At 37.6% G+C, this 13,421-nt stretch overlaps 1 protein-coding gene across 4 annotated transcripts in view; it reads right to left on the minus strand.

The window, feature by feature from the left end:
• Positions 1–5,520: 5,520 nt before the first annotated feature.
• The window catches only part of Cdk8 (cyclin dependent kinase 8), a 101,064-nt gene continuing 93,163 nt past the window's right edge, over positions 5,521–13,421 (minus strand). The window contains exons 9-13 of one of the 4 annotated variants that reach the window (XM_048341614.1): positions 13,304–13,376; positions 10,973–11,070; positions 10,215–10,293; positions 9,936–10,094; positions 5,521–7,377 (exon numbers count right to left, since the gene is read on the minus strand). In XM_048341614.1, coding sequence (XP_048197571.1) covers positions 7,252–7,377; positions 9,936–10,094; positions 10,215–10,293; positions 10,973–11,070; positions 13,304–13,376 — 535 coding nt within the window. In that variant the 3' untranslated portion in view covers positions 5,521–7,251. The remainder of the gene's footprint in view (positions 7,378–9,935; positions 10,095–10,214; positions 10,294–10,972; positions 11,071–13,303; positions 13,377–13,421) is intronic. The other 3 variants (XM_048341613.1, XM_048341615.1, XM_048341611.1) reach the window with 3 other exon arrangements.

A 13,421-nucleotide genomic window follows, 5' to 3' on the forward strand; every position in this document is an offset into this window, starting at 1 on the left:
TATTCTTGCTTAGCTTTTTCACTCAAAGCTGGTACTCTACCACTTGAGCCACAGCTCCACTTTTGGCTTTTTGCTTGTTAATTGGAAGTAACAGTCTCATAGATTTTTCTTCCTAGGCTGGCTTCAAACTGTGATCCTTATATTTTAACCTCCTGAGTGGCTAGGATAACCAAAGTGGGCCACTGATGCCTTTTTGTTGTTGTTTGTAGGTTGTAGGGCTTGAACTCAGGGCCTAGGTTCTGTTTCTGAGCCTCTTTGTGTTCAAGGTTCCTGCTCTACCAATTGAGGCAAAGCTCCACTTCCAGTTTTTGAGTAGTTATTTGGAGATAAGAGTCTCATGGGGACTTTTCTTCCCTGGCTGGCTTTGAACCGGGATCCTTGGATCTCAGCCTCCTGAGTAGCTAGATTTACAGGAGCCAGCCACCGGTATCCAGCCGATGCCTGATTTTTAAATTACTTTCTACCTCTCACAGTGAAAAATGCTTGGAACTATATTCTAGAAGGCTATGGTATTCCACTCTAAGGAGTAAAGTGTTGGTGGAGATGACTGCACATGCCTCAGTCCATAAGGAGGTTTTCACTCACTATCATTACCAGGTTTATTTCTGGAAAGCCATGTCTTACAAAGTTTGCTTGAGGAAGATGTGTCTAAGATAGTCACAACTGGGCCATTAAAAATAACTAAAATTCATGTTTAACTAGTTTCCTTGTATTTTTTAAGTCTGTGTTCAAATGACCTTGAAATGTTAGTTTGGGCTGATATCAGTCACCTAATGGAATGGATATGTGTGTGTGTGTGTGTGTGTGTGTGTGTGTGTGTGTCTGTGCACATGTACATGTGCCCTGTGCATGTATGCTCAAACGTGTGTGTATTTAAAAAAGGAAACAAAGAGTTCAGCAGATTTAGTATATTGTAATTATTCTAGGGCTCTACTACACTCAGTTATCTCCCCAGTGGTTTCTTCGAGTCACTGGTACATCTGTGCATCCACTCCCCACCAGATCCCCATGGTTTACTGCTGACTTCAGAATGGATTTTTACAGGCATCCCCACCAGGGTGCAACAGTGACAGTAAGGAGAGCGCACATCTTTATCATAAGCTAAGGGCAATGCACCTGCCTGAACCTGGTCAGAGCCTAGATAGAATTAGTCGTCACCACAGTGGCTGCGAGTGAATTTGGAAGCTGTGCACAAAGAGATCCCGGTATAACCTGGCAGTGTTGTGCTCTGAAAATGCTAGGTACCCCCACATTTTTATGTTGGAGAACTTGCCCCCTAATAGAACAACGTTGAGAGGTGGTGGGAGCATTAAGATGTAATTCAATCTATGTCACGGACAGCTGGTGAAGACAGTATTATGGCTGATGATGTTCACGTCACCAAGACCACTCACATATTCTGTGTCACTGGTGAGTGTGGAATCTCCCCAACCTCTTAAGGTTCTCTCATCTCAAGGTGTCTAAGTTAGTTTCAGTGTAAGGCAATGCTCTTCCTGTGTATTTCTCTAACTTATATCTATACTTTATTCATTTCATTTTTTTTTTTTTTTGCCAGTACTGGCATTTGAAGCCCTGGCTATGTACTGCATTGCTCAGCCAAGGTTCTACCATTTTTACTGTACTCCAGCCCAGCTTTTTGCTGATTATTTTGGAAGTGGAGTCTTCAGGATTTTTCTTCCCAGGATGGCTTACCACGATCCTCTGCATCCAGCCTCCTGAGTAGCTTGAATCACGGGTGCCTGGCCCCTTGATCCATTTCTTCTGACACAAATACCCTACATTCCTTCCTGTCAATACAAAAAGCCTATTTCTGCAGAAGGCTCTTCACAACTATTTCTTCCTGTGAGCAAAACTTTTGCTCACACCTCACTTATCTCAAATATTTCCTATTCCATTCATATTTCTCAAGCCTCAAATATTTTTGGATGTTTTTGGTCATCTTTCTTAAAACTAGCCCTCAAGGACATTCTCTTCGATTTCCACATACATTTTTATAAGTTGGATATTACTGCTACTTTTATTCTGCTGCTTAACTGTTTTTGTCATGTCACAAATACAGTTTACAGGAAACTAGTCTTCATTCTCTGCTATAGCTACAATGTACAAGGCCGTGCTTAACTCTTTTAACAAATGGAATGGGACAAAGAATGAGGAATCAACTTAAGTCTTTTCAAAGACTAGGGAGCTCTCCTAAAGCCTCCTCCTAGTGTTTGCTCTCTGAAATCTCTGAACTTTTCAGTTCTGACAATGTAATGCCCTGAATAATATAAACAGACATCTCTTACCTTCACTTGATTTTCAGGCCTTCCTGCTCCTTAGAATGACCCTCTTTCTTCTGATAATTGGCTTGATCGATTCATACGTAGTTGAATAAAATAATCTAGAATAAGTTTATCCTATCTTTTGGAAATTATGCCTTGAAGTATGAAGCGATTCCTACTGTGTTCAGACTTAAGAGGTCTTTATTGATCAAATCTCATCAGAGGATATGAACCTGACCATGGCCTCTTTCATTTATCCTTCCACATTCCCATGGTATTAGTATTAGCAAGACTTGTGTTGTAACTGCCGCAAATTTTACAACTCACACTTTTTGTGCAATGGCAACTGTGCTTCCCCTCACCCAAATGTCTCCATTGTATTATACTGCAGAATTCTTTCCACACACAAAAAAGGAAGGTCATGTGTTTCGGTTGTTGTGGTGATGCTGGGGCTTGAACTCAGGGACTGGGTGCTGTCCCTTAACTTTTTTGCTCAAAGCTGACACAGTACTAGTTAAGCCATATAATTCTACTCCAGAATTTTGCTGGTTAATTAGAGAGAAGAGTCTCCTGGACTTTTCCAGCCCAGCTGCCTTCAAACACCACTTCTCAGATCTCAGCCTCCTGAATACTTAGGATTACAGGTGTTAGCCACTGGCACCAAGTTGTGTGTAATTCTTTTTAAGGAGACATCTAAGCCTGGTAAGCAAAGTAGACTTCAGCTGTCTCATTTCTTTTTTTTTTTTTTTTTTGGCCAGTCCTGGGGCTTGGACTCAGGGCCTGAGCACTGTTCCTGGCTTCTTTTTGCTCAAGGCTAGCACTCTGCCTCTTGAGCCACAGCGCCACTTCTGGCCATTTTCTGTATATGTGGTGCTGGGGAATCGAACCCAGGGCCTCATGTATATGAGGCAGGCACTCTTGCCATTAGGCCATATCCCCAGCCCATCGTTTCTTTTTCTGTAAAGTCAACATATTTAAATAATCATTATTAAATGAGTAATTTCTGTGTTTCCAGAGGCTGTGGACCTGGATTGGTTTTAAGCAAAAAATTTGGTTTAGCACCATGATCCTCAACTTGTTTGCTTTTATATTTTGCAAGAATAGTGAATATGGGTTCTATATTTGAGGAATTTAAGTTGAAAGAAAAATAGGTGCAGTGTATAATAGAAAAAGTAGTAGCACTGATAACTGTAAGTGAAATCAGTTCAAAGCAGGGGCTACTACAAGTAGATTGCAAGTATTTTAGAAAATGTGACCTAATTTCCAGGTTTAACAATTATTGTATGATCAAGTGTCTCTGGTTCTAGGAGAACATAGATGTGGAACAAAATATAACTTAATTTCATGGGTAGGTTGTTTGACATCCAAATAGAGAGCTGCTCACTCATTTACTATGAATATGAACATTATTGTAAGGTCTTTAGTTGTTAGAACTCTGATAAAGGAATGCTGCCCTACTGGAGTTGCTCTTCCAGTGGGAAATAAGTCCAGGTGTGCTTTTTACTGCTATGTGTTGCATGGGAGATCAAAGGCATGGGGAAAGAGAATGTTCTTACGTAAACCTAAGAAGAAATCATGGGCTATCACACTTAAGGGGAGTTCAGTGTGCTGCTGTTAAATGTTCAGTAGGTTACATGTATTCAAAGTATTTCTCACTTAATGATGAGTTTATCCTTATATAACCCTATGGTACATTGAGAAGCATCTGGTACACACTTCTGTTTGTGGTTTTGGTGCCATGCTGGGGCTTGAACTCAGGGACTGGTACTGTCCCTAAGTTTTTGGGTTTTTTCCTGCTCAAGGCTAGTGCTCTACTACCTAAGCCACAGCTTCACTTTTGGCTTTTTGGTAGTTTATCAGGCTTTATAGTCTCCAAATGAAATGATACTAGGATTATAGGCATGAGCCACTGGCACCTGAGTTTGATCTTTTATTATTTTTTTAAGTCATTCCTTCCCTAGGCTATCCCAACTGTATCTGGAGAAAAGATCCAAGCTTGAAATTCCAGATTCAGTTTCTAATGAATGATGATGGCTTTCACATCATCATAAACTCAAATACTGCAAGAAACTGGTTCTTGTTGTTGTTGTCGTCAGTCATGGGGCTTGAACTCTGGGCCTGGGCACTGTTCTTGAGCTCTTCAGCTTAAGGCTAATGCTCTACCACTTGAGCCACAGTGCCACTTCTGGTTTTCTGGTGGTTAATTGGACTTAAGTGTCTCACACTTTCCTGCTTGGGCTGGCTTTGGACCGTGATCCTCAGATCTCAGTCTCCTGAGTAGCTAGGATTAAAGGCATGAGCCACTGGTGCCCAGCACCTAGTTTGTATTTTAAAAGGAGAGCAGGCAGGTTTTGCATCTGGGGTGCCTGTAGAATGGATAAAAAGAGGATAATGTCAAGGTGCTGTGTGGCCTAGACCTGTGGCAGGATGGATGCCCACAGACATGGTAGCCTGGGGGGGGTGGTGGAATGGCCAGTCTTGGTGTGGGTATACTCAGTATATAGGGAGTAAGATATGATAGGCAGGTCTGGATTCCACATCTAGGAATCACCAGCCTATCAAGTCTAGATATGATTACATAGGAAGAAATGTGGATAGGTAAGGAAGGTCTGAGAACTAGACCCATGCTCTCAGGAACTTCCATTCTCTAGGAAAGAAAAACAAGGCTGACAAAGGTTGTTAGTGGTTAGGTGTCAAGTGCTGTGCAGAACAAAATAAATTTAGAGAATAAAATAGAGAATGCTGGTGGGCATAAACACGTGGGTATCATGTGTCAACGATGCTACTAACTAGAGGAAGTTTGGAGCTCAAGGAGAAAGTAGGCTGGATATGGAAGTCTGGTGACTTGGCAACGTTAAACACCAAGAAATCTGAATCACTCAGGGAGTGGGTGTGTAGAGAGAAGACATTTAGTGAGGAACTTATATAAGGGACTCTGGTTTGGGAAATTCAAGTTGGGAGAGAAGATGGACTGTCAGTAGATCTATTGAAGTGTCCAAGAGACACTTCAGGATAAACCCATCATTAAGTGGTCCAAGAGACCAGCTTGGAGGTAAGTGGTCTTAACCGTTTTTCCTACATACGTTCTTCATACTGATGCCTCAGGACCAAGTGAGGGAGTTTGGTTTTTAAAAAGTTGCATTTCTATCCAATGAACTTCTAGGACTAGGTCCTGAGTGGGTCCAGAGGATACTAACATTCACTGCTGTGAAAAGTGCTGCAGTAAGGCAGTGAGACCACGAGAAACCAATTAGTAGACGGGATATAAGGCAAAAGCAAGACTAAGAGGCCAACCTTAGAGGGCTTTTACTCTATTTTGTGGTTACAGGGAGTATCTGAAAGTTAAGTTGGGACACCCCATCATCAGATCTATGTAGGGAATGAGTGGACTGAGATGGGAAGACATCAAATAAGACACATATCCAATGCCTAAAAATGACTCTTAATCCTTACAGTTGGGTCTATCAGTACTGAGAGTTCTCAGTTCTTCAAATGTTTTAAAATGCTTTTGGGTGAATGAGTTAAGATTTTGAGAAAAGTGTTAGTTTAAAATTTGTCTGTATTTTATACTAAAGGAGGAGAAAAATTCTGGGACTAAAGCCAAATCCTCCTCAGAATATTATTCCAGATAGATATTATTACAGACAGTGAATTGGAGGTGTCTGCTTACATCACAGCCCTAAGAGAATAGAAAAGAATCCATATCAAAGAGTCATTACTCAATTATTTAAGTAGAACATAATGATCAATGGAAGAGATTTATTCAGGCCAGTTATTAAACAAAAAAAGTCCTTGGTACATATAAAATACAGCTGACTCCATATTTTGATTTATGAAAAATAAATTTATTACATAACACCTTGTTTTTAACAATGTTCAATTATTTTTTATTCAGAATACTTGTGTCATTCATGTAAAATAGTTTGATACAGTACATTGTATGTTATAGGTTTTTCTTTTTCCTCAAAAATTCTAAGGCTCTCCTATTCCTCCTCCTTTGCTGAAGTAAGGGCATCCTAAACAACGTGCGAACAAGTTTTTAAAAAGAAAATTAACTGAAAAAAATTTTAATAGTACTACACCAACCAGCTTTAAAATCAGGACAAAGTATCTGAACTGGATGCCGCACCTTTTTTAAGGAAGTCATCATTCATGCTTTTCTCATTTTAAAGCATGCTCACAAATCAGCAACACCAACAGGAAAAATAAAACACTGTCTATGACAACCCTTTTAGTTTGTTTGCTGAACCAAACAGGTTTATATCAATGACAACATTTTTAATTACTATCAAATAGCAGCTTTAATACCAGTCAAGTCATAGATTGAAAATAAAAACAAACTTAAAAGTTGGAAATTAATCTTTGGAAGTTTTGAAACCTTTCTGGAAAACCTATGTGGCTTTTTGTACTTTCAAAAAAATCCAAGCAAGATTCTTGTCAATAAACACTGATTAAAAGCAGAAAATGAATCAACCCATTGATAAGACACTAAAAAGAAAGGTGTACCAAAATAATATCATTTTGAGTCTTGGTTATTTTGTTAAGTTAAAATAAACTGTATGTTTCAAGTACCAGTTAAACTTTGCGTCGGTGTACTATTGTATTGGTCAGATAATGTTGTTACACTGAAAGAAATCACCACATACAACAACAAATGCTTGCCCCTAGCACATTTCACAGCTTCAACTGCTACAGACTGTCACTGAAAAAAATGCATTGGTCAGTCTGAACCATGTCAAGTAAACTATGGAAGTAGCAAATCCACAACACAAACTGTGCTAGCACTTTCTTTTCAAGTCTAACTCCAAAATAGGTACAACTTGGAAGCCACTACCCCAATCTGTGAAAAGTGGTGGAACTTGGCTACTGGACATTTTGAAGATGTGGTTGTACAGTACATTCTCATGGCCGATACCAGGTTCCCTCGGAGAGCTGCACAAGTCAGCCCTGCAGCATTAGCAACAGTGCATTGACAAGGTTCTGATGCAGCTCAGTACCGATGTGTCTGATGTGAGTACTGTGGAGGCTGCTGGGAGGTAGCTGAGTATCCCATGCTGCTCTGGGGCTGTGATGTGCTTGGTCCAGGGTTAGGATAGGCAGCATGTGGATTGGAACGCTGGAAAAGAGATGAGGGCAAAATGTGACTCGGTTATTTCAAGGAGCAGCCTGGTCCCAAGACAAACATGCTGAGTAGGAAGGCCTTTCCTATTTCAAGGAAGCAGGATTTAAAGGTTTGTGCTTTTAGAATTAAAAGGACAAGACAAACAAAACTCAAACATTTTAACAACAGCTTTTCTTTAGGAAGTCAGAAGTACTAAATTCTCAAGTAAATCAAGAAGAAACCTTGAGTTCTAGCCCCCCCTCCCAGAAGTATTTCATTAAAAAGCTAAGGTATTATTACTGTGTTATACAAATGATTTTATTCTACAGCAGCAGTCCCCTTTATGCCTATTAAGTAATTTATGATGTTTATAGAATGCAGTCATTAATAAATTTAGTTTATGTAGAGGCTCATTCATTTAATAGAACTTCAGAATTCATATATAAATAAAGAATGAAAATGAATTTGACACAAGAAAAGTAACCAGAGCATCCATTCCTTTCTTTTTCATTAGTGCGGATGTGTGTGCATGTACATTTGTGTATGTTTGTAGGTGCGCCAGTCCAAGGCCTTTAACTCAAGGCCTGGGTGCTGTACTTGAGCTTTTCTTTGCTCAAGGCTAGTTTTTTTTTATTTTTTTGCTCAAGGCTAGCACTCTTACCACTTGAGCCATAGCCCACTTCCGGCTTTTTAGTGGTTAATTGGAGGTAAGAGTTCAAGGCCTTTCCTGCCAAGACTGTCTCTGTCATCCTCAGATCACAGCCTCCTGAGTAATATTGCAGGCATGAGCCACTGGCCCCTGGCTTCAATTTCTTTTATACTAAAATATTTGTAGGAACCAAAAGCATGGCTGAAGTGATAGAACTCTGGTCTTGAGGAAAAAAGCCAAGCAACAGTTAAGACTCAGAATTCAAGCCTCAGTAACAGCCTAGACACACAAAATTAATGCCATTTAAACTACTGATTCTTATTTTCTTCTTTAATGTTATATAGAACAAGGAAAATATCATCACTGAAATGTATGAGTGATATTTTCAATTTTAAACCAGGCAACAAGGAAATAGTGATACAGTGTGCTCTAATTTTGAAGCTTTATCCTTTTTTTGCTCCTCAAAGGCTATTAATACCGAAACAAATACTCAACAGATTATTTGTACTTTATTGCTTCTGTTTTAATGTGAATTCAGGAAGTCATATAATTCTGCAAGTCTTTCTAAAATAATGTCTTAAGGGTCAGAAATCACCACCCTAAATCAACAGCAGCAATAACATCTACAAAGTAGCACTATTTTCTAGATCACAGAAGCACACATTGGTGTGTTTAGTCTGTAAGTACATCCTTCAGCTAAGAGGGAAGGTTATCTCCTTCTGGGAAAAATGGAGAAAAGATGCTGGAACACCCCTTAAAGATGTCTCTTTGTTTACATAAGAAAAGAGTGACAACTCAAGCAGACAAGGATGTCCATGTTTCAGAGGTTGGGTCTTTTGTTTATCCCAAGCGGCAATAAATGATAAACCTTACCAGTTGACTAAGACCTATGTCTCTTTTGGGTATGTAAATAATTCCTAACTGGTCACATTTTCAGTAACCTTCTTAGAGTGAAACCGTTTAATTGGGAAATGTAAAAATGAGCAGAGGAGAAACAAGTCTTTCCACAAAGGAACTGAAAATGTCACTTGACAGGATCCATACACAGTCCTGGAAGCAGCCTATGTGACCAGTTCTAAGCTTGAGTCTACAATTTTCGATATCTCACCATTGATCCTGAAGTTATTAAACTCTGTAAGTCTCAATTTTATGAAATGGCAATAATACACCATCTCTCATGACTTACACTGATCAATGGAAACCATGTACATTTCATCCTTAGTACACCTGTCAAACAAGTGTCGTTCCTGTATCACCAGCACCACCACCACTTCGGTATTTACAGTATATTATGAATACCGCTAAGAATGTTAATGATAATGGTAATTAAAAAATCATTGCTATCATTTGTTAAGTGCAATGTCAGGCTAGCCATTATATTCAGGCATCCATCATTCCAAGTAATCCTCATTCCAACTTCACTTATTCTATAATAAGGACACAGAGAAGATCTGGATCATTTTATTCAGGGCTACATAGAAGTAAATGACAAAGCTAGGGTGTGAAAGCCTATGCTCTTAATCACTATAGCATTGTTTTGAATTAACCTATCACTTGAATCCCCTACTATAAGTGCTTAGCCATATCAGGTCTAGGCTGATAGCAACTTAAGTTAGGTTTTACAAGTCTCATTTTACAGATGATGAGAAATTAAATGTCAGGAGATGTTCTTTTACTTATTATATAGATCACAGAGTCAATAAATGGGATAAATGGAATTTATCATTCCAATTCTGTTTTGGTTCAAAGTTTTGACCCCATCCTACTATAAAACTACAAGAGCTCTTTGCTGTCAGTAACATTCTGTATATTTTCCCAAGTTCACTGAGGTCAGAGTTTCTCAATTACATCTTATTTCCCAATGGTCATGAGCCCCTTTGCAATCACGAACATGGCAGGTCAATTTGAAACAAACTTGAAATACCTGATAGTCTGAGGTCATGATTAGTCCACCTGAGGTAGTGGTAGGAGGAACAACTCTCACTTTTTTCAATGGGGGTCCCTGTGTGTGGCTGCTGTCTTGGTTCCCTGGGTGGCCAGTTCCATTAGTGTGGTTATTGCCCTGCTGCTGCTGCTGGTTCTTCTCAATTGGTTAAAGAGAAAAACAAAGTTCAACTCAGAAGCAGAACAAAATGCAGCCACAGCAGAAATGTCACTTGGGCAGTCATGAACAAGATACTGCCAACTGTACTTTAATACTTACTTTGTCTCCTTTGTCATCTGGTTCTTCTTCTGTTAAAAATTCTCTTTTTGGGTAAGGGATTTGACAACCGGCAAAAACGCTGACCACAAGAAAAAAAGAAAAATGATTTCTGAAATATTGATACTTCAATGATTTAGGTAGCTTTCATGTAAGCTTTTCACCTTTAATGTAAGTGGTAAAGTAATCCATCTTTTTAAGCAGTGACGACATTATAGCAGATCACTTGAAGGTTTTTCCTTGTAGGAAGATAATCAATATCCATCTACTATGACTCAAAACTTTTCTTCTTCTATCTTAGCATTGCTCTTTTATTACAACCAAAGTACACAGTCCAAGTGAAATGTGTGTCACCATTTAAAGACAATTTTTGCTTTAACTTAGTTTTACATTTGAAACAAAAGCGGATAAAGGGAATACATTTCTCTGGGAATGACATTTTAGAATATGAAACTGTAATTGCAGGCAGAAAGCAATCACAGTGATTCCAAAGGAGCTACAGCATTCATAATCAACCTGGCACTGACTAACTGGATTACTGCTGAAATGAATACAATCAACGTTTCACAAAGCAAGAGATGAACAGAAATGCCTCCTAACTGTAAAACCCCTAAGTGACACTTCAATCAGGGACCTCAATTTTTCTTGCCATAAAAATATCTATGAGTTACCATAAGAAGAATAACAACTTAAGAGTGACAACTAAGAAAACAACATTCCAAAATGCATCATGCTGGTGTATTAAGAAACTGACCACTTACTCTGATGTAGGAAGTGGATCTTCTAAGAAGTAGGGATCCTGCATAGCCTGTTCTGAGGTAATTCGCTTTATTGGGTCCATAGTAAGCAATTTCTGAAGCTGAAACCATAAATTAGGAGTAAGTCACATTATAGTAATTCCAGTATTACAGCGCTTGATTCCCATACAAACAATAACCATATTGACATTTTCTGACTTCAAATGATCTTTCTCCCTTCATAATTTAAGTTGCTTTACCCAATTTAAAACAAGACTAAATTTCTTATTTTTTAAAATTATTTTTCTGAGAAAAAAATTGTTGTAAAGTGATACACTAGCCACACACAGCCATATAAATTTAGGTCCAAATTAAGTAAAACGGAGTTGAATTTGTGGTTACTATATTGGACAGAAAGTTTAAATAATATGGTGATATATCACTTAAGTGTTTTAAACTTACTATTGAATAACTAGATTAAATATAGAATATCAAACTAACTTGAAAACTGTATTTTTAGTTGAAACAGCAACTGAAGGCCCTATAAACTTAAATTTTTGATTCTAATATGTGATATAAACTGCACTGTCCTGGTTTATATCCTTTGATCTAATAATGCAGCATTTTCAGACTTCAATGTATAGCAAAATCACCTGGAAAACTTGCCTAGGTGTTCAGAGCTTCTGACAGTTCTAGTTAGGTGCTCAAGAACCTGCACTGGCAGCAAGTTCCTAAGTGATACTTGTGTTGTTGAACCATACTTTGAAAAATAATGAACTAAAGACACATTGAGATTTAATGGGACATGACATATTGTAGAGAACAAAGAGGCATAAAATGTTTTAAAACACAGGTAAAATGCTGAGTTGGTGAGATTCACATTTCATTTTAATGATCCAATAATTCAGTAGGGGTATAATTTTGTTTTTAAGAGTTGAGAGTAAAGTCTTTAACTTTCTGGTTAAAATGCTCAACAGTTTTGATGGCATTAAAATAAGAGCTTTAAGGACTACTTGAGGTCACCAACAACTAAAACAGGTCATCCCAAGAAAAGAAAGTAGGTCTGGCTCAATGGTAAAGTGACTGTCTAATTTGCATGTGGCCCCAAGTGTACACAATTAAAACAGAAACAAAACAAAGACAAGTGAAGTAAAACCAAACTGAACCAAACTATATAAGCTACAAGAAATGTGTATCTCTCTTGAAGTTTACAGATAATGGTAATAAGAGCCATCTCAGATTATGAACAGTGGGGAATTAGTAGAAATATGAGTAATCCCCCTTAAATCATTACTTTTAGTCTATCACTATTTTAAGAGAATAAATCATTTTTTGAAGATTTAATTTAACTTTCCCTTTTGGGTTCTGTTACAAGTACATCAGAATAAATTGATAATTTGAACTTTGGGTGGTAAGGTAACGTGAAATTAAGTATTTCTTTTTTAAAACTGCCGACAAATTAGTAAATATATAATACTAAGAGGGCAAAAGAAAAAGAAAAACATTTGCCAAATGATTAGGTTGCACTAGTGGAAGTTAAACCCTTCTAAAGTCAAATAACTGAAAATAAGGATTAAAAGAATTTTAAGCAAAACAGTTTGCTTCCTCAAACCCATTTTTATATGTCATAACTCTTTAACATAAAACTAAAAAAATTTAAATTATTACAGTATAGGAATCTTAAACAAACTGAATATAATCTCACCATTAAGTTATTACTACGTTAATTCCTTTAGTTTCAAATGACCTAGATTCTAAGTATCTCTCCATTACATGTTGATAAATACTTTGCAGTCTTCCAGAAAAAGGAAATAATGTGTACTGCCACTAAGGGACTTCTATTCAAGTTTATAGTGGTGTTTGGGAGTAAAAAACTTGTGTCACAAACAATCCTTTAAGAGTTGAAATATAAGGCTTAGGATGTTGCTCAGTGGTGGTTATGCTGTTTTGTATGCACAGAGCCCTGGGTTCCATTACCAGTTAAAATGTAAAATAATTTGTAGAAATTATTTTTGATTTGTGGGATTGTTTTCTCTTGGTATTTTTCTGAATATTTTGAACTTCTTAAATGGCTGATAGAAAAAAAATGAATGTAGTTAAAAGAGTGTTCTTGACAAATTTGTTACAATTAGTACACTTAATAAATGGCTGAACAGTCAACAGAGCTATGATGTAAGTTTGGAAAAACACATATTTTGGAAAGTAAGTTTGGAAAAACACATATTTATTAGTATGCAAAAGATCTCTGAATATTTAAGTACTCTGAGAATGCTAAATCAATAAATTGACCAAAAAGCCTTAAACTTTTGGATTAGGGGAAATGCACTGGTTTTAGTACCGTTATCTAACACTTACCAAGTGGAATGCTTTACTATCTGGTTTAACTTTATGTTTTTCCATATACTTGATAAGGCTGCAGTTGGTATACCTGAAAGAGAAACACTATGACATATCTACATTAGATTTGGTTTAA

Source organism: Perognathus longimembris, chromosome 3, assembly GCF_023159225.1.
Source record: "Perognathus longimembris pacificus isolate PPM17 chromosome 3, ASM2315922v1, whole genome shotgun sequence".
NCBI classification, from domain to species: Eukaryota; Metazoa; Chordata; class Mammalia; order Rodentia; family Heteromyidae; genus Perognathus; species Perognathus longimembris.